This window comes from Copadichromis virginalis, linkage group LG12, assembly GCF_057382275.1.
Source record: "Copadichromis virginalis isolate Kocher_CV1m ecotype Utaka linkage group LG12, C_Virginalis_male_GT1.1, whole genome shotgun sequence".
Classification (NCBI taxonomy): Eukaryota; Metazoa; Chordata; class Actinopteri; order Cichliformes; family Cichlidae; genus Copadichromis; species Copadichromis virginalis.
In genome coordinates, this window is record NC_140629.1 from 21163020 (window position 1) to 21189596 (window position 26577).

General features: G+C 41.1%; 2 protein-coding genes across 5 annotated transcripts; one reads left to right on the plus strand and one right to left on the minus strand.

The window, feature by feature from the left end:
- Positions 1 to 353: 353 nt before the first annotated feature.
- Positions 354 to 12626, minus strand: LOC146696932 (clustered mitochondria protein homolog). 2 transcript variants are annotated; one of them, XM_085475292.1, is made up of 28 exons: positions 12346 to 12626; positions 10164 to 10273; positions 9668 to 9839; positions 8906 to 9043; positions 8663 to 8817; positions 8430 to 8584; positions 7065 to 7187; positions 6782 to 6914; positions 6592 to 6684; positions 6300 to 6466; positions 5952 to 6131; positions 5447 to 5866; positions 5298 to 5371; positions 5096 to 5200; positions 4913 to 5013; positions 4677 to 4829; positions 4531 to 4593; positions 4146 to 4375; positions 3972 to 4056; positions 3657 to 3810; positions 3429 to 3568; positions 2643 to 2723; positions 2431 to 2556; positions 2216 to 2325; positions 2030 to 2123; positions 1806 to 1931; positions 1649 to 1722; positions 354 to 1463 (listed from the first exon to the last, which is right to left on the minus strand). In XM_085475292.1, exons 1-28 carry the CDS (start codon positions 12392 to 12394, stop codon positions 953 to 955), a joined length of 4122 nt encoding a protein of 1373 aa, XP_085331418.1. In that variant the 5' UTR covers positions 12395 to 12626; the 3' UTR covers positions 354 to 952. The 2 variants fall into 2 exon arrangements, with proteins under 2 accessions (XP_085331418.1, XP_085331419.1); XM_085475293.1 differs by lacking the exon at positions 12346 to 12626 and having other exon boundaries at positions 9668 to 9814; positions 10164 to 10212.
- Positions 12627 to 13778: 1152 nt separating this feature from the next.
- On the plus strand, positions 13779 to 26359 carry ddhd2 (DDHD domain containing 2). Of its 3 annotated transcripts, XM_085475294.1 has the most exons (20): positions 13779 to 13894; positions 14416 to 14607; positions 16313 to 16505; positions 17626 to 17822; positions 17950 to 18039; positions 19387 to 19507; positions 19609 to 19698; positions 19772 to 19913; positions 20033 to 20241; positions 20339 to 20400; positions 20505 to 20621; positions 20757 to 20852; positions 21071 to 21247; positions 21357 to 21383; positions 21828 to 21983; positions 22291 to 22393; positions 22468 to 22629; positions 22837 to 22941; positions 24234 to 24402; positions 24489 to 26359. In XM_085475294.1, the coding sequence occupies exons 2-20, from the start codon at positions 14488 to 14490 to the stop codon at positions 24568 to 24570; spliced, it is 2418 nt and encodes an 805-aa protein (XP_085331420.1). In that variant the 5' UTR covers positions 13779 to 13894; positions 14416 to 14487; the 3' UTR covers positions 24571 to 26359. The 3 variants fall into 3 exon arrangements, with proteins under 3 accessions (XP_085331420.1, XP_085331422.1, XP_085331421.1); XM_085475296.1 differs by lacking the exon at positions 22837 to 22941; XM_085475295.1 differs by lacking the exon at positions 21357 to 21383.
- The last annotated feature ends 218 nt before the right edge of the window (positions 26360 to 26577 follow it).

Consider the following 26577-nt stretch of genomic DNA (forward strand, 5'->3'; position numbering starts at 1 on the left):
GTCTGGTCCTGAATTAGCCATGATACAACCAAAGTATGCAAAAGAGCATATCTGAACACACAATGTTGAAGCAGGTGAGATTCAGCAGCAGAAGACCACACCGGCTGTCACTTGTCAGCTAAGAACAGGAAACTGAGGCAATGATTTGCATGGATCCGTTCTGCCTTATATCTATAATTCAGGCTCGTAGTGTTGTTTGGGAGATTTTCTTGACACTTTGGCTCTTTAGTGCAAACTAGGCATTATTTAAACACCACAGTGCCCATCTTCTGATGGCTGCTTCGAGCAAAATAACATGTCATAAAGCGCAAATCATAAACTGATTTCCACACCCCACCAAGCAAACACATTAGCATGTTACAAAAATTCAACTTTTATCAACTCCACAGATTTTATTTATAATCACATTAATAGAAATTCTCATAGGGTTGAACAGTCACATTGGTAATTTAAGTATATAAAGACAATAAGTTGAATTTCTTATGTTTGGACCAATCAGATTCAGTTTTATATAGAGTAGTAAGATTTTATAAAAGCTAACCCTTTTTATTTTACAGTCTAACTTCCAGTGCTTCAGCTCACATGTGTACAAATAGAACTTTAAATTTGGTTGGTTCGTTGGAACAGATGCATCCTGAGTTACAGATGAGTTTAGAGTTTTAACATTCACATGATATAAAGTCATGTCATGTAAGTGCATTAAGAAACAAACCTGAAGGCACACTTTTTAAATACACCAAGGTAAAAATTTTATTATTGAAAAAACAAAAAACAAACAAGGTTAAACCCTCTCCGAGTCAGTACTAAGGTAAAATCTTCAGGATAAAGTAATAGTCATTCTGTCCTTCTTGTTCATTGGATCAAATTTCATCAGGAAATACTGGAAGAGGTTTTTTTTAATCTTACAGCAATGACTTTGGAAAACTATTACAACTGTTTGTTGGCTTCGTGATCATTCTTCAGCTGGTCCATTGGCAGTGCTGCCATCTCCTTCTCTATTTACGGCTGTAGCTTTGCCTCTGGACTTTGAAACAACATCTGCCCAGCTCACGTCACTTCTCAGGGCTGATGGGCTTGCAGGGACGTCCATCCTTCCATTCATTTCGCCTGAGCTCGACTCCATCTCATCATTTACCGTTTTGACCTCATCAGAGGCTGCTTTGTCACCTTCTGCACTGGTTTTCTCCTTTTGCTGGTTTTGCTCAGTCACATGACAATTAGCTGAAACTTTCCCAGTGCTCTCCAGAGATCCTTCTACTTGTTGGTCCTGCTGGCACTTGCTTGTATCCTCTGCTGGGTTTCCCCCACCCTCTGGTTCCTTCCCACATCCCTTTTCTCGGTCTGAACATTTCCCTCCTCCAGTCACAGCCACTGAGGCGACATTAGGTAGTTTTAGTCCCAGCTCTTTCACCACTGCAGCCTTTAGCTCAAGATGTTTCTGCTTATACTCCTGGAACCTATTACTGTGAAAACAGTCGTGTCATAAGTGGGTTTATACATAAGAAATGCTAATACTGAAATAAGCCACATACAATCCAACTAGAATTTAAAAACACCATTTCTAAAGTCCATTTTTGGGTCCAGGCTTGAGACGTGCATTGTCATATTGCTGTAACACTGGGTATGCCATCCCACTATGAATATTTACCTCTGTGTAATATTCCTGATCCCCGTAACTAGAACCATCTGCTCCAGAATAATGTCGGGTGTTGGACTGAGACACTGCGGGAAATGGAGAACAATGGGGTTTAGCATGCTTTACTTTTTCCTTTGAAAGAGAGTTGCATATGCTTTCAGGCACCTACCTCCACAGTTGCTTCTGTGCACTCAGCTCCTGCCTGTCTGAGAGTGCGTTCAACTTTTACCGCTTGCTTGGTTATGGTGGACAGGAAGTCTTTGCTGCAGCGTGTTTGTGGGTGATCTTCTCCAAACTAAAGAGGGGGGCAGGGAAAAAAAAAAAAAAAAAATTTAAGTCTATGCAAATACAGTCAGTCACCCACTTTACTTCCTCTCTCAAACTTTTACTGACCAGAGAGGTAAAGGCAGTCAAGGCCTCTTTCTCATGTGTCATAGCATTTCTGTAGTCACCCTTAGTGCACATCCACTGGGCCAACAAGTGCTGACTGCACAGACAAGAATCAGGGAGAAAAGTGGTCATGTTTTGGGGAGAGACAATAGACATCTCACTGACTTTTTATTCAAAATATTATCTTACTTTAGAGCAGTCTGTAGACATGTGGGGCCAAAGAAGGAAGTGTTAAGTCTCACAGCATTCTTTAGGAACTGGCCTGTCTGATCTTCTGCTAGCACCAGCCCAAGGCAGTTCTACAAGAAGAAAATGTTAGCACTTTCATATAGTCATGTCACTTTTCATTATATTGTCAAAAGCTTTTCTTCTGAGCATTCCAGACTCAAGTCGATCAAACCTACATCCAGTGTTGCGGTGTATGGATGGTCTTCTCCGTGCACTGTAAGCATTAACAGACGAGCTCTGAGGAAACACTTCTGTGCCAGGGTGGTCTCCCCTCCAGCATACACATACACACCTAAGAGGGCCTACATACAAAAACAATGGCAACTGTGACTTTGCGATGACTGGATAAAGTACATTCTCTAATATACAAATGTGTAGCTGTACTCACGTATTGCTGAATCGTGTTTGGATGATCAAAGCCGAGCACCCTCTCACTGATGACAACTGCCTTCAGCTGGACACTGCGGGCCTTAAGGAGAAAGAAAGTCAGATGAGAAATAGTTTCATCTATATTAAAAGGAACAGTTTAGGGAGGGAGCAGTGCATACATGTCTGCATCAATCAACCAAGAGAGTAATGCAATGCAGATGAGACAAACAAAAATACAGGTACACCTTCACCTTACACATACAGCAGCTGCTCAGTCATAGAAACCCGTGTCATGAAACTCCTGATGCAGTTTGTGCAGATGTTAATGTTTTATAGAGGCCGATTGGAGCGTCAGAGCCTTTGTGACCCTGCTCTAACTTTGTGGTCTGACACACTGTGGCCGAGTTGCTGTGGTTCCTAAATGCTTCCACTTTGCAATAATGCCACTTACAGTTTATGGTGGAATATTTAGGAGGGAAGAAATTCCACAGACTGACTTGTGCAGCAGTGGCTTCCCACTACAGAACCATGCTCAAATTCAGGAAGCTCTTTAGAATGAGCCAATCTTTCACTGACGTTTGTTAAGGCAGACAGCATGAGGAGGCATTTGGTTTACACACCTGAATTCAAAGATTTAAAATGTGTGGCCCAATAATTTGTACATCTGCTCTAACTAATGCTGCAGTGTTCTCTCAAACGTGGCATAAATTGTTTTTCAAAGATCCAGTAAAGCCGTCCTATTATTTTCACCTCTATTATGTGTTAATGTTTGTGGCTAACAGAAACCGTTGATCAGTCAGCATACCTCAGCAGTTTTCCCCTGGAGGTACGCCACCTTGGCCAGCAAGGTGTGGCAATAACCAGCCTCAGGGTGCAGATCGTCACACGCTCTACCATACAGGTAAACTGCTTCTTTTAACTGCTCATGGGCCTGAGCCAGCAGACCTGCAATCATAACACACAGCTTATTTTTCAGTAAATTCACACTGCGGGGAAGAAAATAGAGACAATAGTCTGCAGCTGTTGGACTTACCCTTCTGAATGGAGAGCTGTGCAGCTTGATATACTTTAGAGGCATCCACAGTTGGCATGTGAATGTGCTTGACAACAGGGATCATGTTGATGATGTCCTCTGGACCAATAGGAGCTTTGTTTTGGTTGTCAAAGGAGTAGTCTCTCAGTCTCAACTAGTGTGGATACAGGATTAAAAAAGTGCCTTTCCCTTTTAATATACAGAATTTGATTTTTAAAAGCTAATTTTGCAACTTAAATGTACATATTAATATCCATATCCTCTCCTTGGACTGACAAATTTAAAACTGCATTCATATTTCCAAATGTCTGTTACCTGTACACCAGTCTTTAAACAGAACTCTCTCAGCAAGGAGAGCTTCTGCAGGCCATAGTGCTCCACCAGGTAGTTTGGCCCAGAGCTGTTCCACAAAAAACACAGGTTGTTCTCAAATTGATTCTCTACTATTAGATAATAAATGCATGTGGAGAACAAAGGCCATGCCCTCACCCCAGGCTATCAAAGACATAGGTTTCAGCAGCATCCTGGCAGACCAGGTTCCACAGCTCGGCTCCCGTGAGTGTGCTCCAGGGTGTGCTTTCAGAGGCCCCGGCCCCTCGGCCACGCCGTCTTGACTTCTTCTTAGTATCCTCTCCTACAGAGGTGGGCAGGAAGTGGGGAACCAACAGGCAGCTAAGGAAGTGACTGACAGCTGCGGAGAGACTCGACACATCCACGCCCTACAGAGACATGAATGGAGGCTTTAGTTCATTCCTTGGAAACCACACCTGCTGCCTTTTTAAAACCCAAGGTGTGAAAACATGGGTGATTAATTTGAGTTCTCATCAAGGAACATTTAAAAAAAAAAAAAAAAAAAAAAAAAAAAAAAAAGTACCTGGAGGAAACTGTTGAACACCCTTCTTGTTGAACGAATAAAAATTTCAGCTACGGCCGTTCTCTGGTGAAAACAGGAAGGAGCATGTAAGAAAGCAGCATCACCATAAAGACCGAATTAGGCTTTGTTTTTAAAGTTAAACGAACCATTATATGCCTCAGGTGCTCCTTGTGTTCTGACTGGGCAATAACCTTGACCACATGGCCCAGGTACCGGAGGTTGATGCCTCTCTGATGTAGAGCATTTTTTAGAGTAGCTCCGTCCATTGGAGCCTCACTGTTGTGCAAACAACCCTCCAACTGCAGACACAAACAGGCATCTAGTGAACAGGTTTGTTTTCAAAAGACACCATTTGGAGCACATTAACTCTGGTTGGACTTACAAAAGCTGGTATCTGGTGTGTGATGATGAAAGCTGCCGCTTCCCTCAGTAACCGTTCCTGCAGCTTTGTTGATGTGCTTTCCCCCGGAGGAAATGCTACCCCTAAAATTTGTACAAGCAGTGTGTCATGATGAGTTCTAATAAGAGCTCTGCTATAGCATACTTGTGTAGTTAGTCTGCATACCTGGAGAAAATACATTTGGATTAAAGCGCATCTCAAAGAGGATGTCACTAACTGAGCCCACGTCTTTACACGCAGCTCGGACGGCAGCAGTGGCTCGAGAGTCACCTGCGAAAAAGAAATAAATGACAACTTGACTTAAAATGTGCTGAAGTACAGCCATGATTTCAGTGTCCATTCAGTAAGAACTACTAACACTTCTTACCAGATGTGGCACATTCTTCAAATCCTCCATTTTCATCCAACAACTCTCTGACACGCTGAGTGAACTGGCAATGTCTTAAAAACAAAAGAGAAACTTAAACTTCGTGAAAACTTAAAAGTTTAAAATAAATCTTCTGATTTACTACTCACTTGTGTTGACTGAAAGCCTGCATCAGTTCTGGTCTCAGTCTGCAGAGGCCATGAGGAAAACTCCTTGGAAGGTCAGTATTTGCATGATAATCCTCTGGCCAACCTTCTTTTATACAGTCATTCTTATTCTCATTACCCTCTTCTTCTCCAGTCACCGTGCAGCTTTCAGTCTGTGCCTCTGGACAGAAGTTGGCATCAGCTGGGAAACTTCTAAAAACATCTAATAAGTAGAACCTCCCATCAGCTCCCAACAGTCCCTGCGCATCCACCGAGGTGAACAGGGGCACCTGGTGACCATTGGGTGCCAGGACAACGTGTCTCTGCAGCGAAAGGGACTTGGCTGCATGAGCCAACAGTTCTAGTAGCCGTCTACGATGGGGAGACTCTTGTGGTCCTGCATTTACACCATACAGCAAACCTCTGAAGGTCGAGTGAGACAGGTAGCATTAAAATCTGTGAAAATTTAATACCACTAAACATTCTTAAACAGCTTCAGGGAGTGTACCTTGAAGCAGGAGCAGTTCCCTGGTCCTGCTCAGAGCCCTCCAAGCCAGGGGCCAGACCCTGGGCAGACAGGCGAACCCCTCTGTAGTCAACAATGGCTGTGGGTATAGTGTGCAGCCCCTGCAGACCCTCCAAGTCACTGTAAGCCTGCACACCGTTAAGCTCCAGCCTCTGAGCAGCCCTGCAAATACAAGGAGGAGGATAAAAATAATCAGTGCCAATATAAAAGCACAACTACAATGCAAGAGTCATTTTATCATACACAACATGGGATGGATCATATACGTACATCCCATAAGCAGCAAAGGGCATCAGGTCGTCTTGTCATTTTTAGGGAGTTTGCACTTACCTGCGACCCCTTTCGCCACCAAACACTGCACTTGCTGTCCCCTGGCTCATGAAAAGGCCACCCCACAGGAAAGCTGGGTCCCCTGGGTTTCCATTAACTGGCTCAACAAAACCGTCTACCACAGTCTCGGCCCCTTGCATAACAGTACTCACAAATGCACTGTTCACCTGAGCAAAAAGGAACGAATGAATGAAGAGTATATGAACCCCCCCCCCCAAAAAAAAAAAAACAAAAAAAACCCCCGACAAATACAATCCATTACATCAAGCTAAATGAGAGCTTCTATATTTACCTGAAGTACTGCTTTGTCTCTCTGCAGCCTCTCCTCCAGACTTCCTTGAGGAAGATCTCTGGCTGCTTGTAGCTCCTCGTTCCAGTCTGGAGGCTGCGTATAAACAAAGGCATGCGTAATTAGGATCACTGCCAACAGCAAACTGCTGCCAGCAACCATCAGAAAACAACTGTCTTCTGCTATAAACAACCTGTGTTTCTGCCTGATCATCTACTCCCAGTCTGGTGAAGGTGTTTTTGTGAGTGCGTGTAGCGCATGGAGGACCAAGCCAACTGAGCGTATGGTAGGGTGTAGTGATCACCTCTACTGGTGGTTGCAGGGGCCTAAAAAGAGGAAAAAGCTGCTTTACTCCAAATACGATTCAGTTGGTTATTTTCAAAGCATTACTGAACATTTCTTTTGGCAATCGAAAGGCTGGAAGGGATGCATATTCAGTGCTGCAGTACTCACTTTATAAAGAACAATGTCGTTACCTGTTTTTGAGTGTGGTAAAAGTTTGTTTGACAGCAGGACTAATATGACAAAGCAAGTCGGTTAAACAGTGACAAACTGGAGAAGACTGCGCAGGACGAGGATCAAACACATCCTCTGTGGACCTGCAAAAGATGTCAGAGAGAGAATATGATTAAACCAACTTGGATGCAGTCCTTTCATTTTCTTTCTTTGTGTGCATTGGCCCAGAAAGTATGCAAGTAGGTACATATCCAATTCTGAAAGAGTCGGGACCAAAGAAAAAAAACAACAACCCCAAAACAAAGTGATGCTAGAATGAAATAGCTGGAGGAACATTTTGTAGCCAGTTAGGTTAGCTACAGGTCAGCAACATGATTGGGTATAAAGAGAGTGTAAATAAAGTTGGCTCGAGTTTCACTAGTGTGGGGAAAAAAAAACCAAAAAAAAAAAACCTGCATCTACAAACTGGAAAGTTTCAGAATAATGTTCCTCAACATAAAAATTGTGAAGACTTTGAATATCTCAAGATCTACTCATCAAAAGAGACTTATAGCATCGGCTACAACAACATGCCTTCATAGTTACAGAGTTCAGGTGCTGACGTGCAGCAGTCGAGCTCTTTCACCAACTGAAAACTTGAAAGATTTGGAGCATCATGAAATTAAAATATACAAAGGTGACCCAGGACTGTTGAGCAGCTAGAATGGGACAACACTCCTCTCACAAATGTCCAGCAGCTGGCCTCCTCAGTTTCCAGAGTTTAGAGGATGCTACAGAGTGGGAAACATGGCGCTGACACACATTTTGAGTCCTGTTGCTGCCACCCAACTCTCTAAAAACAAAAGAGGTACATTTTCTCAGATTCTTCCTAAATGCAGGCCAAGGTACCATATTCCAGTCCTCTTCTTATAATGTGTCCACACAATTTTGCTTGCCTGTCATTCTTACATAGTGAGCTTTTGTCTTCTCTTAAAACTTAATTCTGTGTGCGATATTCTCGTCATCTGCATACCTCAGGTTATTAATAAAGGTACCCACTAACCACATTGCCTGTCATTCCATCAATCTTATGATAATGCACTCACAGTACAGAGAAAATTAGGTCAGGTGACAGCAGACCCTTGCTGTAAACCTTCAGATTTTGATAAATTCTCCAATGTCATTGAACTTTGTTCCCAGTAGAGGTTCTTTATAACTATCAAGTCTTTCCTGTCAGTGTTCAGAACTAATAACAATGAAATATTCATCACTGCTTGTGTCAAAGGCCACAATAAACCAAAGTACAACACGAGTATAAGGATTGTGGGTTGTGTATTATTAGCCTGCTGTTGCTTTTCCTCACCGCCACAGAAAGCAGTTTAATTAAATAAAATGAATTTCTTTACCTATTTAGAAAAAAACCTTTTGGACAGGATGTGATGTCACAGCGCCGCCCCTCCATTGTAACTGCAGTGATGTACAGGAAGTCCCCCTGCAACTTCCTGTGTCCTGGAGGAGGGTTCCAGCAGCTGAGAGACAGGTCTTTCAGGTAACTGGGGGCCTGATGAGGATAAAGTGATGCAGAGTTAGTGAGTGTGTTTAGGTGAAACAAATAAAAAGATTCCATTTATTTGTGCACCTCTGGTTGGGAGCTATGTGGGAGAAGGGCCATGAGCGGTCTTTCCGAGGAACCGGGGAGGAGGTAGTCAGGCGGCGCTCCATCCTGGCTGGTTGATTCAGTTTTTGTGTGGCTTAGAGAGCGCTTAAGGCTCTTTCCATTTTGTAAGCTAGCTTCTACATTTGGGGGGAGATTCGACTGAGTTAGAGTCCATTTTTGGTGTACGTGTTACAATTTGTCTAAATGCACAGGGTGTGTGTTTACCTGGTATTTGTGTATGTGTCAGTGCCTCCAGTATGCTAGGTGAGCGTCCTTCTCTCAGTGCATCCTGAGGTCCAGATGCTCTCAGCAGCTCAAGCACACGAGCCAGATGCACTCTGGCTGAGCGGAAAGTGTAAGGCTCTGAAAAGACGTGCGCTGGTTAACAGAAAATTTAGATCGACCAATTAAAAAACTCTGAGCAATACGACAAAGATCTGATAACCACCTGAAAGTGGTCAGCCCTGTTTTCAAAGAACAAGCCGTACAGAGTTCGACAAAGAAGATGCATAGGGAATGTGCTCGAGGGTACATTGTTTCAGCAGCTAGAGGGTGAGAGTGAAATACTTGAGTTTGCACTTATGGTTGCAAAGACTACAACTAAATCTCTGCATCTATAAACCTTTGTGTGATGACTCAGAAAAAGTGAGTCAGGTGTTTACACTGAGCCAAGATAAACTTAGGTGTCTGTGGATGAGAAAGGGTGAGAGTGTGGTGAAAATATGGATAGGATTATTGTTAAAATTAACAAGCTATGAACATAATTATGCTCTGGAATGCTCTCCCTCCAACCTCGAGGTCTGCTAAGAACTCAAAAAAAAAAAAAAAAAAAAAGTGCTGTAGAATTAAAATGTTACTAATGTGTAAATGGGTTGAATTACCAAAAGAATAAAACAGGCAGTAATTTACTTAACGATTCTTACATATTGGTGAATTTCTTATTGAGTGGTAGCCAAAGACAGCTTATTAAAAACAGAAACATGATACCTTCCACAAGGCGAAGGATGGCACCTGCTTTAAGACCCTTGACGTTTTGCAGTTGAGCAAGGGGATCCAGAGTTGCCCCGGCCAGTGTGAGTGAGAGGTTGGAGCGCGGGAACACCTCATTCCTCGAAAGCAGAGTCATTACTGCATCTTGAACAAGCCAAAAACCATGGACCTACAGAGATGGATTTTTTTTTTAAACACACACCAGTTAAATCCAATCTGCGAACACTCAAATATCTACTTGTGAGGAGAATTTCAGACATACAGAATTATCCACAGTGGCAAATATAACAAAGGATAAAAATGATAAACCATAAATACATAGTTCCAGCTAAATTTTAATTTCAATATTATTTCTATATATAGTGCCAAATCACAGCAATTATTACCTCAAGGTGCTTTATATTGTAAGGCAAAGACCCTACAAGAATAGCCATCACCGCTTTTAAAAAGACAAACAAAACAAGGAAAATAGGAACAGACAGTGAGTCAGTACCTGCAGCTCAAAGGGCTCTACTCCTGCTCCCTGGATCTTTACAGAAAACGATGTGACGTCATCTAGGCGAATACCGACAGCATCGCTTCCAACAGTCACGCTGTTTGCATCTGTTTGAAGGAGAAATCAGAGGAACAGATTCAACAGGATAAACAAAGTTCTGCAAAAGGAGCAGAACATGTCAGTTTCCAGAACAGCTGAGATTCTGTTGACATGCCCATAAAACAGAGTGAAACACCTGCTAATCATCATATCTGATTGCAAACATTTTGAAGGACAGCAAAAAGTAGCATCAAGTTTGGGTGATTTACACATCTGTGAAGGCACCATTTATGTTGAAGTATTTTATTCCCTTTTTCAGGGAAGGCCTTGCTTCCTTCAGCGAGACAAACAATATTTCTGTACCCATTTGAGCAGCATGTCAGAAAAAGCCTGCAGTCTGAACCTGCCACCCACTGAAACATCTGGCACATGATTAAAAGAAAAATATGACAAAGGCGGCCCTGAACTGTTGAGCAGCAAGAATGGAAAAAAAAAAAAACAAAAAAAAAACAAAAAAAAAAAAAAAAAAAAAACACCCCTTTCAGCAGCAGATGGTCCCCTCAGTTCCCAAACACTTGCAGGGCTGTTAAGAAGAAGCGGACACATGCAGCACGGTGGGAAAGGAGCCCGACTTTTATGAAATTGTTTGCTCGAAGTATATACTAAAAAGGAAAAGATTACAGCTTCTCAGCTGTAACATTTGACACGTTCTTGCTGTACTACTTGCAAATCATTGCCTTTCTTTTGCATTTTACCTACCGTGATGAGGCAGGGACTCCATCTGGGCAACATTCGCAATACTCTTGCTTAGTTGCCACTTTTAAAACAGAGTCAAACAACAAAGGAATAGTAATAATTATTTATCACGTTCTTCCCACTAATTTCCTCTAAAATGAGTATGAGCTAGGATGGAAAGTTTGGTATGTAACAGAGTGCCTGAAGGAGAGTGTGAATTTATACAAGTAAGAGGGGAAGGGGGGGGGAGAGAGAAAGAAACATGGGGAGTGTCTAGCTTTTTTTTTTTTTTTTTTTTTTTTTACACACACTTGCAGGGAGAACAGGACTTGGCGTGTTCCACTAATGGAAGTATGGCTAAACCTGTTGCATTTGCATACTGGCCTACATGCCATCTCAGAGTGAAAGGACAGCCAACACCCAATGCTGCTATGTAGATAAAAGCAGCAAACTGTGACACAAAACTAAAACCTAGGTGATGGATCAGGCTTGCTTGCAATGATGCATTCACACAATGGCTACTAAAACATAACATGCACATTGCAGAGGCCAATAATAACTTTGAGCTTATCTCTGGCTACTGTCATTCATTCACTCTGCAGCACAGCCACAACTCTTGCTGTCAATCTGGGACTACTTTGCAACTGGAAAGCACCCAAAACAATAGCAGTTTGTGATTGGTCGTCAGAATGTCCCTCCTCTCCTCCGCTTCTCTTTTGGAGCTCGTACAGAGTCTATGTTGGCATTGATTCCTGAAGTTGGCTTGCACTATAATCGAGCTAGGAAGCAAAGAAATGTATATGCTACAGCGCGTTCATGGTAACCATGCAAAACGGTAATTGTCAGAGCATTCCTCTGTACTTTGAAATTACCTAAACTGTCAATCACAGTTCAAAGATTAATGACATTTTTTGAAAGAAAAACGCTCTCGGGGCAATTTAATTGGTGACAGGCTAGCGCATATTCTACCTTAACTCAATCAGCATGTTATGTATGAGGGGAGTGGCAACACGTTAGGAGGTCCTCACAAGAGTGTGGCAACTGTTTTGGACAAAAATCAAGAAAGTGTGTAGAGTTTCACTTCTTAAAAAGGTTGTAAGGGGATATTGTAAGGCCCCTTACACATCTGTGCACATATTCCTATTGATTTTAGCTGCATCACAGCACGTGTGTATGCGTGTGTGGCACTCAAATGCGCAAAATACACAGCAGGAGATGCTTCAAGTGGTCAGGAAGTTGGTAAAAGCACCGGCCATGTTCAGAGGAGCAGTACAGTGCTGGAATGTCTCACCCTCCACACATTCTCCTGCTACAGGAGACACCCCTCGCACAAGCACAAAAAGGAAGAAAGTGCCAAAGAGAGAAGAGCGCACACGTAAAACATATCCCACAGACTAGTTCTTACCAGCCTTGGCTTGATTTCTTCCTCCTCCTCTCCTCACTTTGTCCTTCATGGCTGCCTACTGAAGTTTTTCCTGGAGCTGTCTTCTTGTGTTTTACTTCTTCTGTGGTGGAAGCTGCTACCACGCAGTCTTGTTTAAAAACTCACGGAAAAAAGACCGAGCGAAGACAAGTGGAAACGCACAGTCCTACTGACTGAAGGTAAAATGCCTGCTCAGGACTGCAACTCCTGCCCTGTCTACAAAGCAAACTTAGCTTATCTGCTCTCCCTGTGTAAAAAGCCACACCCTCCTCTTATTGCTCCACACAGGCTCATTACTCCGGCTGTCTCACACGCTTGTTGGACTGGGTGTGTCTTTGTTCACTCCTCCCTCCAGAAGCCCTGGAGTAGAAGTGTGAATTAAAGACTGCTTTGACACCAGTCCAACAAAAACGGCTTTTGAATCTAAGTGTTTTATATTGCATTATGTGGAAGCTCGCTCAGCGCATTGGTCCACACATGTCCAGATGTTAACAAAAGGGAATGATGAGGCAGTGTTCTGTAATCTAACGCCAAGTGAGTGCTGCTGGGTGCAGCTTCTGGGCTTCTTCATTTGTGACAAGTTTACTCAGAGTCTGCAGAAAATACAACCGTGAGAAAGCTACGCTTCCACAAATGGGTGCGCCCGTGTGTGACTTGGTTACTCATCTCTTTTGAAAAGTGTACACCTACTACAGTCACATTTTACGCATACCTGTGCAGATTTCAGTCCAAACACGCATTAAGACTTCTGGGTTCGGCTGCTACAATCTCATAAAACTATGTTTTAGTCATCTACAGTGTGCTCGGTGGTGGAGTTATAAAACATCTCTCAGCTGAAAGTCAGGGAAGTTAAGCATGCATCTGGACAAAAGTCAGCTGCTTGTCACTTCTGCCATATTATAAGATATCCCCACAGGATCGAAATATCCCAGGTTATGGTGGATGATGGCTTTTTGACACTCGTCACGTTTACGTTTTTGTATATAACTGGATGAATGCACAAGTGTCAGAGTAGGGTACACCTCGTTTTCAGCACAGTGAAACACCCCGTACCACGTTAGGGACGTAAACGTAACTTTACCTTCAGGAGCCCCTTGTAGATTTCATTTTGATTACGAAAATGCAGCTCTTTAGTTCATGTTTTGTGATACTATTCCTTGGGTTTTAATGTAACTGCTCTTATAATAACCTATAAGAAATATATAAAAATACTTTAATGATAACGATGCGTTTGTTTTATTTTATAATACTAACACTAGACGCTATGGTTAAGCACTTCGCCTTCTAATGATCACACTTTGTAGTACAGGCATCGGAGAAACATCCAAATTGATGTAGTTATCCCGAGTCTGTGGTTTTGACCTACATTGTAGTCAGTCGTGAATGCTCACTCAGTAATGTTCATATTTCCGAGGTCACTGCAATCTAGCATCGTTTCAGGAGGCTGTCCTCGGCTAACCGAGCTAGCCACGACAAGATAGAATAAACAAACAATTTAAATCCTCTGCATTAGGTCTTTGTGAAGTTGTCGGTGAGTTTAACTTAACAGCTGTCTGTTACTAATGCTGTGATGTCTAATAACACTGTTTGGAAACAAAAAGAACTGTAATAATAGCGTCCCGTCCAGCCATTGTAACTCAGTTAGCATAAACCTCAACCAGCGCTACAACTCTTGGCCTCGGCGATTGTGTTTTTGCATCCTTTAAAATACAAGGCTTACAACGTGGCAGTTAACCATGAACATTGTTTTAGTCAAGATAATGTACAGCGTTTCCCTGCCACGTACGTCATCACAACTTATCATACAGCCGTTGTGTGAGTGAACTTTTAGCTTTTTGTATTTCCATTCTGTTCACCGTTGCTGACCAGCAGCTAAGGAGACAGCTGTCAGTTTATCCTTGGAGCTTAGCTGGCTCTTCTTTTCTCACCACCTGTGATTCTCCCTGTGCCACAATCTGCTGCAACACTTTCACTCGTTTTGTATTTTTTGTTTTTACACGTTGTAACAGGTTATGTATGGGATGCCACTGACTGTCTGTGTCATCCATGCAGAACTCTGTTGTTACATGTCCTGTGACTGTGTGGCCTTCTGCCCGCTTCATGTAAGAGTTGATCATCGAGCTCATGTCAGTCAGTGAAGGTGAAGAGGGGGGTCTCTTTCGGGCTGCCCCAAGCGATAACTCCCAAGACCTGCTCGACAACCCCACTAAGACAGTGGCCACGGGGAGCACACCTGAGGATCAGGTGAGGGTACATGCATAACCATGGGGGGGATAAATGTTGCTGGATGCAGCAACACTAACCCTAATATGAATTTAGTCCTAACCTGTTTCACCAGACATAAAAAAGTGACAGAAGGGACTATAAATGAAATGAAATGTAGCATAAATGACATCTTGATGCATGCTCAATCATCCAAGTGACGAAACGTTTCTCCCACAAAACACTACGGCCAGATGAACGGAATCAACTTTTGGAGACATAAATGACATATTAGCAAAAAACAAAAACCCAAAGGCATGAAGGATAGGCTTGAGCAGTCAGATTTGGAGATTTTTATGCTTGATCTTCTTTCTGATGCAACCCCCAATGGATATCTGTCTCCCCCCAGAAAGGAACCAGGGATCTTTCCCTTGTTAGCCAATTGTGTAAACCACTACTCCGTAGAGCCACTTAATAAAGGACAGCAGGATAATGGGAGTAATTTTTAAACTTCATATCCCAGAAGGTGATTATGTTTATCTGGATGCAGTGTTTTCAGTGGGGGTGACTTCTTTGCCTTTCTGGGACTTCCTTATTAAGCATGCATCACAATATAAAAGCCATATTAATCTAAATTAAGATTTTGGGTTCCCAGCCAGTCACCGGCCAGTCTCTAGGCCTGTCTGACTGAGGCTTTAACTTCACCAATCTGCAGTTTGAGAGCCACTCTGGTAGTGTGTAGTAGTAATAGATGGACATTAAATAGTGTTTGTTTTTTGTGGTTTGACTCATTGTAAAGTTTTAAGTAAAGCAGGTAATGCAAAAGTGACAACAATCCTGGTGTGATCATCTGGGCTACTGTCAGAATATCTCTGCCTGTGACTTTGGAGTTTTATCATTTACATTCCTGATGGTTTGTTGCTTTTTCCCCCTGCATGACATGTCATTAAATATGTGGTACAGTTAGCTGTGTGCCTAAGGCAAGGCAAGGCAAGGCAAGTTTATTTGTATAGCACAATTCAACAACAAGGTGATTTAAAGTGCTTTACAGAGACATTAGAAACAAGAACAAATAAAAAGCATGATTTAAAATTGATTAAAACAAGCAAATAAACTAACTAACTAATTAACAAACAAACAAACAAACAACAGTATATAAAATCAAAACAGATAAAAAAGTCTAACAAAGTCTCAGGGAGAAATTTTACTTGCAAGATAACAGCAAGATTTAATTCCTAGGGAAGGTTCTTCGGTCACATTCCACTTTATTCTCAGTCATTATAAATCTGTCCAGATGCTTAATGCAGACTGATTTGGCTGCTGTCAGTAATGTGGGCGGGTGTTGTGTCAGGCACTGTTTGACACAATGAATTGCCAAAATTATTACTGGCAGCATTGTGTGTTAACACTGGATTTTCAGTGGAAGTAGATTGTTTACAAGCTATAGTTTTATCAGTTGTGGAAAGAAGAACAGACAAGAGGCAGCTTGTAAAGAAAAGCATAAAGTAGGGCTTTGTGCTTTTTACAAAGACAAGGCCTAATCCTGTCTTTCCTGACACCCCTTGTTCTGTCTCATGGTTTGGGCTTGCTTCATAGGATTTTACAGAAAGGCACAGCCTGGTTCGGACTTTTGAATTTACTGGTTCTAATAATTGCTGAGTTGAACAGTGCACTGTTCCAAAGACAGTAAGCACAGGAAGAAATACTGATGTCAGATTTTGATCATGTCGCCATAATTTTTCTTCAGGCTTCACCTGTGGTGGACGAAGCTTCTCCTTCTTCAGCATCCTCTTTCGAGATGCTTGACATGGAGTCAGCTCATGCTCCTTACCAAGAAGTGCAGCCTCACTGGTTCTTCTGTCGACGTGCTGATGACAACACCTCCTGGCTTCCTTTCAGCAGAGAAGACTCTGACAAACTAGAGAATGCCTTCACCAACAGTAAGAATGTATTTTACTTGTACGTTATAAAAGATACTGTGTACTTAAATTATTACAAATGGATAGTCTGGGGTTATATCAGCAAGCATTTTTCTGGGCCTTTGTTGACAGTAGGGTGTGGTTGGAGGGTACGAACATGTGTTTGTCAGTTTGCTTAACAAAGGTCATAAAAATGGATTCTATACTGGGAACAAACAAACAAAATCCCATTTGAAAAGCTGGTTAAAAAAAATTTTTTTTATTAAAACTTGTGATTTTCCTTTAAGGAAAATGCCAGGAAGTAAGACCTGATTTTATTGTATCCAGGAAAAACTGCATAATCCCTGTGTCATTATTACAAAAGTTGGCGTTTTCCTGGAACAACTGATGGAAAGATAAACTTTCAAAACAGTGTTGCTATCACTGGCTAAATGCCCAGTAGGCCATTTGACTGTTCTGTTAGGACATGCTCCCTGCTATTAACAATTTAACCAACCGAAGTTCAGTTTCAGGGTTGGTTTGGGTGTGTCTTAGTGTTCTTAACTCCCACTGACACACTAACGTTTTGAACATCCCCATCCAAAGGAAAACGAACGCAATAATAAAACAGCGGTATAAGAATGTCATTTTAAAAGTATGACTCTTTGAACAAATAACATACTCCTCAAGGGTTCAGAAAGATGTACTTATCAGTAGATAATTTTACAATATTTAAACACCAAAGAAAGAGTCTAAATCTACGTTTAGGGGGAAGCATGTAGTTTTATTATTATTATTAATATTGATCTTGTGTGTGACAACCGCAATGAAAATATGAATGGTGTTGTACAAAATGTTGTCAATAAAGGTTAAGTTGACAAATAAAAGAGTATGAGTGTCCATTAAACTAAAGACGGACGGTGTTTCTAACAGCAGGTACATGATTAAATTATTTCAGAAGAATAAACTTATTGTTCACTTGGTGATGCTGATGAAGTCACTGATGAGTGACCAGTAATTGCTGCAAAGTAAAACGTGTGATCAAATTTAACTTGTAAAGTAACTTCTTTAGTCCTGTAAAAATAGCATACGCTGTAATTAAATCAAAGCACCAGAGTGCTTTCTTTATTTATATCTGCGTTTGTATGTTTTTACCTCGCAGTCAGCGACGAGGGCGAGGAGGATAAGGTGGTAGCTGTGGAAGGGCAACGGTATGATGTACATGTCAAGGAAAGGAAGCGTTACGCTGTGTATTGGGAGCAAGCTCCCTCTGAGGTCCGCAGGTGCACCTGGTTTTACAAAGGAGATAAAGACACCAGATTCATGCCTTATCCTGAGGATTTCAGCAAGGATCTGGAGGTAGTCAGACACAAATAATGACCTTTCACCAGCACTCCTTCCTTCTCTATAGCTGACTACTTTCTAACTTTATAGTCTTCTCAACTTTGGTCTTAAGTAACACTTTTAATATATAAATATTTTGCAGGAAGCCTATAGGAAATCAGTGACTTCAGATGAATGGAAGAAGAAATTGGATTTTCCCACTGGAGAGACTGTCATCTTACACAATCCGAAGGTAAAGCCTGCTGTTAAAATATCAAAGAGTGATTCTGTTCATGAGACTGGCACCCAAAGAACTATTTGCATACTTAAAATGTTTTTTATTTCACTGAATTAGAAACAAAATGAAAGCAAATTACATTTATTATATTAAAAAAACAACCAGGAAACAGACCTTATTTAGATAATAAAATATTAGAGATTTTCTCTACTGTGAACCTGCTGGGTAAAATTTTAAAAAAGCCACCCATTGCCAAAAACAATCTTCTTATGACTAATGTGATGTGAGCTTGGAGAGCACTCACAAAATTATTTAATAGCACTCTCCCTCTTTTATCTTATAACAACACTGGCTGATAACCCAGAGCTGTTATCACAGGAAACTTATCAAATTTTACATTTTGGCAAAGAGCAGGTGCTGTTAATCTTTTTGAGAATGGAAGACTTAAAACATTTGATTCACTGACAGTTCAGTTTAATACATCAAATCTTATACAGATATTTAGAGATCAAAAACTTTGAGTCTAAGCTCAGATGACTCAGAACTGTTAGATAGATTTTTTTTTTTTTTTTTAGATATCCAGATGCTGTTCTGAGGAGTTAACTTTGAGCCTGGGTAAACTTTCATGGCAGTTTGCAGCAGGCATAAAAAGTTACAGTATAATATTTTACCACACATCTGCACATGTCCGTTCATCTGTTGTAAGTACACAACAGGAACCACTCCAGACTGTCCCAGTTTCAAATGTAAGCCTCGTTAACACCAGGTTGCATTGCAATCAAATGTGCCGGGCACCACTATGTTCAAGTGTTAATGCAGCAAAAGGTCAACAAGTTTCAGCAGATCTGTCTGGTTTGGAAGGTTTGGAAACAAAAGAAAGATGCAATCCAGCCTTTTTTCATGTTAGCAAGGAAAGCTATAATGGTGATGTGGGTCAGAGATGAGATCCTTGATTCACACACTGCTCCCTTTTCCATGTGGAAATCACAGGTATCAGAGATGTGAATAAAAGAAAAACTTGGACACTTTATTTATGGAAGGACTTTACTTTTACAGCAGGAATGGGAGAGGCCACTGGAACTTGTTGGGGTTGATTCTAATTTGTTTAAAAGTAGATGACACGGACAATTGCCACATTTTTGTAACTGGAATCAAATGACATGGATGACATTTGTTCATATATTACTCATTGTTGTACTTCACCAAACTATTGTTTTGGGTCACTATTATTAATGTCACAACTTCTCTTACTTTATGTATTATTGTATCAGCATTGTTTTTTGTTTATCTTTAAAAAAAAAAAGATATAATTAAACTTATTTGTCACCCATATAAGTCTCTACCCACTGTTTTTCTTCTCAGTTGATAATGCAGTATCAGCCAATAGGATTGCAGGATGACTGGGTGTCCTCCCCCTCAGAACATACCCGGCCAAGAACTGTCAAAAGGGGAGTAGACAACATCTCTGTAGAAATACCTGATGGTATGTATGATAATGTGGTGAAAGCTACTCGTCACCAGTTTCAGAAAGTATCCCACACAGTCAGCGCTTTAGGCTCATCATATTTGTACGTGTGTTTGCAGGTGAACCAGAAAAGGTGGACCATGTTGTCTTCATGGTGCACGGCATTGGCCCTGCGTGCGACTTACGTTTCCGATCCATCATACAGTGTGGTAAGTTTCTTTGTTTATATGTATATATAAATGTTCCCATGTGTGTTTATGACCTCTTTTAATATCTTTCCAGTGAATGACTTCAGGAGTGTTTCCCTATCCCTCCTGGCCTCTCATTATAAGCGTGCTCAGCAGGAAGGTCAGGTGGGCCGAGTAGAGTTCCTCCCAGTCAACTGGCACAGTGCTCTACATGGAGATGCCACTGGTGTTGATGAGTAAGTATGAACAGAAATTGGACATCAACAAAACAGGATTTCTCTGTTGCAGTCCAGCTCATGACCCTGTTAGACGCTTTTCTTGTTTTCTGATTTCTCTTGTCTTCCCCACTTCCCAGGGACATCCAGAGGATCACTCTCCCCAGCATCAGCAGGCTGAGACATTTCACCAATGACACTCTGCTGGACTTGTTTTTCTATAACAGCCCCACTTACTGCCAGACCATAGTGGACACAGTGGCCTCGGAGTTCAACAGGCTACATGTACTCTTTAAGCAGAGACACCCAGAGTTCAGCGGGACAGTTTCAGTAGTAGGCCATAGCCTGGGTTAGAGATGTGCAAACGCAGAAACTCTCGCAATCACAAAGAAGTGGGACCTAAAATGCAGAGTTTTAACTTTTCTGCTTTGCCTCTACTTCTGCAGGTTCACTGATCCTGTTTGATCTGCTAACCAATCAGAGGGATGAATCACAAGCTAGACAAGGGGTACAACATGACATTCCCAGCAAAGAATAATGAAACTTTACTGATTAGGAAAGATTGTATATTTCTTCATGGCTTTTTCAGTTCTATTTCCTCTTCTACGTAAGATCTCTGGTGAGCCCTGTCATCTGAACTGCAACACACTGGAGCAGACTCTGAACAGACTGGGCCTACAGCAATATCTGGATGTGTTGCAGAACGAAAACCTGGATCTCGAATCTCTGGTAACACATAATGAATATACACACTGAGAGAACTGAAGGTTCTATCTATGGATTACATGTTGTATACTGTTCACATAATAACACCCACTGAGTCATTTGATCCTACTTAGAAAACCAATTAATCTTCTTTTTTAGGCTCTTTGCCGTGACAGTGATCTTAAAGATTTGGGAATTCCTCTTGGACCTAGAAAGAAGATCCTGAATTATGTCAGAAGGAAATGGCTTCCAGAGGTCTGGCTCATTTCAATTATGTGGATTTTCTTCCTCCTTTTTTTATTTATTTTTTTATTTAAGAATTTGTACTTGAATGAAATGCAATTGGAGAATATTGGTGAATTTTAGTGATTTACATGAATTTGCTAATTTACTTTCCTTTTTTTGGTTTAACATAGTTTAAGCCATGTTTGGAAAACCTGCTGATAATGTTTTATATTTCTTATTCATAACAGGACTGCAGGATGGGAGCAGTGTGTCAGGCACAAGGGCCACAACTTCAGCCTGAAGTGACAAGTACTCAGGATGGCAATGAGTCTTCAGGATTACCACCTCAGCAGTTCCACTTGCACAGGCCGCAGTCTGTCACTAGTGCTGTGGACTATGAGTACTTCGATGTGGGCATTGGACAGGTACAACACATGCAGACAAATACACCATTGTTATTTTTGCTCGGGGGGTGAAGCTTTGATGCATCACCTTCCTGCTTCTCTCCTCCCCTCCGCCCGCTTACCTGGACAGACCAATGGAGGCATAGCCAAGGGACAGGTGTGTCTCACATGGTGTCCACATACTCTTCGGCTTTGTCCTTTGCTGTCTTTGACCTAACTGTGTCTGGAGTTTCTGTTCATATATACTTCAGTCAGAACAGGGGGCTCTCAAGGGAGCTAAACTACAGCAGATCAATGATAAGAGAACTTTTGTCATATTGTGCCATTATTAGGGTACCGTGTTTGTCCCATTGAAAGGTACATCCCAGTGCCATTGTCTGTCTGTCCTCACACTCATGAGTCAGTCCTGCATGAGTGGCCATCTCCCTGGTGTCCTCCTCACCTGCTGGTGTACTTCCTGGATGTTGTAATATTTTCAGATGGCACAGCTAACCAAGGGAGAAATTTCTATCGTGTGTGTGTGTGTGTGTGTGTGTCCTACAACAGAATCTGTTTAAATTATAACTCACTGTAACAAGCTAACCCCACCATTTTTCCACAGGTATCCATTGATTACCCGCAGCTTGAATTCCACCCTCAGACGTTTTTTGCATTCGGTTCTCCAATTGGTATGTTTCTGACTGTACGTGGGCTTAAACGCATCGATCCAAACTACACCTTCCCCACCTGCAAGAGCTTTTACAACATCTACCACCCAGTGAGTAACTCCTTACTTAACTCAAATGCCCACTCTGATTCTGCACTCATCTCTTAAAGAAACCTCACCTGCCAGTATGAGTTGGGGAAAAAAAGAGGAAATGAAAAATGTTAACAGCATTAGATTAAGGTAATTGGATTAAAGTAGACAGCTTCTTTGCTCTTTACTACTTCTTTATTTAGTTGTTGAATTCAAGATTAAAAGATTTGCCAAAGAAATAGTTGGTATATAGACAAGCACCTGCTGGACTCTTTCTCTACTCACATGATGAAAGAGGTCATCTTTTATGTCTTTTATCTGTGTTTAGTATGATCCTGTTGCCTATCGGATAGAGCCCATGATTGTTTCCGAGGTGGACCTGGAGCCCATGCTAATCCCTCACCATAAAGGCCGCAAGAGGATGCACCTGGGTATGATTATTTCTCTGTACTGAAATAAGCTGTACTATTGTAGGAACTCATTTCCGTTTCTCTTTGTTTTGTAGAACTAAAGGACAGCTTGACCCGAATGAGCATGGATTTGAAGAACAATGTTCTGGGATCATTACGGACTGCGTGGCAGTCCTTTGCCAGACTGCCGGTTGCTGCACTGCCTCCGGGGGAAGGAGGAAAAACTACAACAGAGAAAACCCTTGAGGAGACGCAGGGTAAATAACGCATGTTCATTTGCTTTATTTGTGTGTGTTGTGTGTGTTGTGTGTGTTTGCGTGTGGGAGCGAATGTGCACACGTGTGTCTAACTCAGTCTCCTCGTACTCCTCTCACCCCTCTCTGCATGTTGCCCTCCTCTGTTCTGCTCTATCTGGTGTTTTCTTCTGCTTCCCTCACCCTTTACTACTTTACTATGAACCTCAGCCTCAGCGGCAGTCACTGCTTCTACTAAGAGGGAAGACAAAGGGGCTAATTTTTGGACTAAAATACTGGCGTGGTCTAGTGCCATTCATAGGCATTACTTTCGAGGTAAGCTAGCATAGTCATTTGCGTGGGGTTGATTAATAAAACAAGTAATTAACTCATTGTAATTTATAGCTGCTGTAACATTGGTTTAATGACCTTTTAGTCCTCTCTTAGAAAGCTCTAAGCCTATGAATACATCATTACTCATCTTGACCTAGAAAACTAACATGTTTCCAGTATTCATACAAAAGAGGCAGAATTAATTATTTCTACTTTGCTGCTCAGTTGCAGAGGTTTACATCGGCATTTACATTTGCTCATATACAAAGAGGGAATATGATGTATTTTTTCCTGTAGCTCATTACTGACTCAGGCTCCGTTAGGCTTCTGCCTCCCGCTTTTCCTTTTAGTTCTGGCTGGTGGATCCTCAGTATCATAAGCCGGTGTAACTAAAGCAGTGGACTGAACGAGCAGCACTAGCAGTTTTAAAGCAGTCAAGTTTTCTTTTCTTTCTTTTTTTAATTACATGAGAAATTAGCTGGAATATGATATTCATCTGTAGACCTCGTGCAGTAGCTACATGTGGGTGCACGTCCTGCAATTAAGTGACAGGATACCGTTTTTTTGTTTTTTATCTCAGGGCTCACAGGTATTCATTTACAACCTTATTCTAATGGAATGTTATTTGAGAGTTTTTATGTTTTAATGTCAGGATTACAAGCCAGTACATGCAAAGATAGATTGAGACGCTAACAGCCAACAGCAGCAGGTTCATCAGAAGTGCATTGGGGTTTTTAGGGGAGCCTCGAGGGATTCATTGCAAGCTAACAAGCACATCAGTCAAAACTACCCCAACTTACTGACATTTACTCATGATTTGCCTATAACTATACACGTACCTGATACTACATAAAATGAACTAAAATGTCATAGTAGACAAGTATTGACAAACCTCCTTCACTAATATAAACCCGTAAAACACGTTTTGTTTGTTTTGCTTTTTTAAGCCTAAAATGTATATTAACTAATGCCATGGGGTAGCGTCCCAACCCCATCTGACAGGATCTATGATGGTAGTATATACTGATTGATGTTTGGAGTAGACTTCTCAGAGTATTGTTAATAGTGTTTGCAGAAGTGGATTTAGCTGCACAGTTTGCATTTAACTTTTATTACTCTGTAAATTTAGTTTTGTGTTGCTCACTGCAAACAGCACATGCTTCCCTCTTTGCTCTCACTTAGTTATCTGTTAATTATTTTACCACAGAGGGTAAGTAAAAGCAAAGAGCCTCCGTTGGGTGTTGTCATGGTTTCGGTGCGTGCAGCCTTGTTTGAAATGATTTCTATCCCTTCAGGAGGGTTTGATGAGGCAGAGTCCTCAGAGTCAGTGGAAGAAAGAGAGCATCGTGAGATTAAAATGGGGATGTTAAATGGAGGTCGACGCATCGACTATGTGCTTCAGGAGAAACCCATTGAGAGCTTCAACGAGTACCTGTTTGCCATCCAGTCTCATCTGTGTTACTGGTGAGTTTTTCGTATCTGTGCAGGGTTGATGGAAATGATTTAAATATTTTTACTTCAAATAAAAGGTTTGTCTTTCTGCTTGTTAGGGAATCGGAGGATACAGCTCTACTGCTGCTGAAGGAGATTTACGACAACCTAGGTGTGGCTATCGAACAGCCACAACAGTAGGAAAGTTGTATAAATGAAGAAATGTTTGCCTGATTTTAGGAAAATGAAGGACAAATGATAGAGCCAGAGTTTGTACATTATTTTTCCAGAATGCCTTACTGTCGGGATGATACATGCCTGCCAGAATCTATCCAAACCCTTCAGTAGTGACAGTTTGACTCCAGTCAGGTGATCTAGGTTCTTCTTTTTTGTTTAACCTTAATTTAGGATGGCAGCTGCTTCTTGCCACTACAGGAAGCACCGTCGTGCTTCTGGTTGCACTATTTTTAATCATTCTTTACTTTACTCTTCTTTTACTTCAAGTTGCTTAGTTACTGAAATATTGTGCTTACAACTACCAGAAAACCCACACAATACCTTTGTACTTGTTTGTCGTCGCATGTCGAACTAGAACTCATTTTCAGGTGGCACTTTCAACAAAAACATATTTACGATTTCATTCATAAAATCAAAATGGCACATATTCTTTTATATTTATCTATAGTCTGTAAAAAAATTTATAGATTTCCCAACTCTGTGCACAGTCTGCAATCACACATGTAGAGTTGTTTTGTTTGACTTAATAGGATTTTTGCTTTATAAACAGGAAAATGAAAGTTTATGTTTTGTCTGTTATGTTTTTCTGGCAGCTCTATTCTCTCTGCCCACATCAGAGACACTTGAAACCCAAAGCTGCTTTCCCATACATTTGTGCAGCGTTTTGGTAATGTTGGTGTCACTCCTGTTACTTCACAAACATACTGCTGTTAATGTAAGTAATGTTTGTGTCTAACACATGTATCTGTATGAAGGAACCATGATGATGTTTGGAAATGCAGGTGTCTTTTTGTATGCACTCTAAGTGTGGGTTGGTATTCTATGTTTTAAGATTGTGTAAACTAATGGAAAGGTCACATTCACCCACTCTCCCTCAGTTTTGTACCATTTCCTCTTTACCACGTTGTTGCTTCTTTGCATTTGGCCCAGCAATGCATCGTCTGTCCTAAAATATAGTTGCTTCGGATTCAGACTACAGTCTTCGGGCAGTTGTAACTTTGGCGTTATCCACGAGTCAGATTTTTCTTATCTCCTTCTTTGTACTGAAGTTTTGTAAGTCACCCTTTCTGTTTGCACTGCATGCACTTCTTTTTTAAAATAGCACAGAGTTTTGCAACATATTGTGATCCTGTTTCAATTCTTACGCTCTAAAATGTTAATGAATATTATGCACACGGCAAAAGAATTTTGTTGTAAAATTCATAAGAATTTCATTTCAAGTACAAGATGTATTAAAAGATGTTTCAAATGTATTTATTTTATATAAAAATATATATTTGTTGGGAAATATCAGTATTATAAGTAAGATAAATTTGCATATCAACCAACATAATGTCAAGACTATTGAGTTAGAAACTGTGTGTGTTAGAGTAATTTACCTTTTGTAAGACTCTTTTATTATCACTATCAGGGTAGCACAGCCCTCTGCACGTGACATTTGCATAAATAATAAATTAACCTGCTCAGCTGGTTCTTTTTCTTCTTTTAAAAATGCACTAAATGCGCCGTAACCATGACGATGTTCTGTAGAACCTAATGATTGTCTGTAAATTTCACTTTATAAACCACAGCCATGATAAACAGTAGAAAACAGGACTTAATAGTCCATGAGTCTTCTTCAAAACCATAACCATTGTTTTGGGCACTTTATACTGATATACTGTTATATACCAAATACAAAAAAAATCCTTTCTGATACCCTGTAAATGTGGTTACATGTTTTGTGTGCCATAATAAAATATTCCAAATGCGTTGTGCTTTTTCAGGTTTATTGAAACATGATTGTTTTGAATTTGAAATAAATAAATAGCTTTTGTAGGTTTACTTCTACAGTCCATGGACTTCATCACATGTTGTTTCATTCCTTAAGACACTCGACTAGACCTTCACTGCAGCCACTGCTGCTTATTTGTGGGTCTCTCTGCTTTCAGTTTTGCCTTCAGTAACTGTAAAGCTTCTCTGTTCCATTTG

Excerpts from the sequence above, each read along its gene's own strand:
- LOC146696932 (XM_085475292.1), bottom strand. The coding sequence starts at position 12,394 with ATGAAGGACAAAGTGAGGAGAGGAGGAGGAAGAAATCAAGCCAAGGCT. Across the intron at positions 8,585-8,662 it reads CACATAGCTCCCAACCAGAG|GCCCCCAGTTACCTGAAAGA; the intron begins GTGCACAAATAA and ends TATCCTCATCAG. Across the intron at positions 6,685-6,781 it reads ATGATCAGGCAGAAACACAG|CCTCCAGACTGGAACGAGGA; the intron begins GTTGTTTATAGC and ends GTTTATACGCAG.
- ddhd2 (XM_085475294.1), top strand. The coding sequence starts at position 14,488 with ATGTCAGTCAGTGAAGGTGAAGAGGGGGGTCTCTTTCGGGCTGCCCCA. Across the intron at positions 22,630-22,836 it reads AACCCTTGAGGAGACGCAGG|CCTCAGCGGCAGTCACTGCT; the intron begins GTAAATAACGCA and ends TATGAACCTCAG. Across the intron at positions 24,403-24,488 it reads CAGTCTCATCTGTGTTACTG|GGAATCGGAGGATACAGCTC; the intron begins GTGAGTTTTTCG and ends TCTGCTTGTTAG.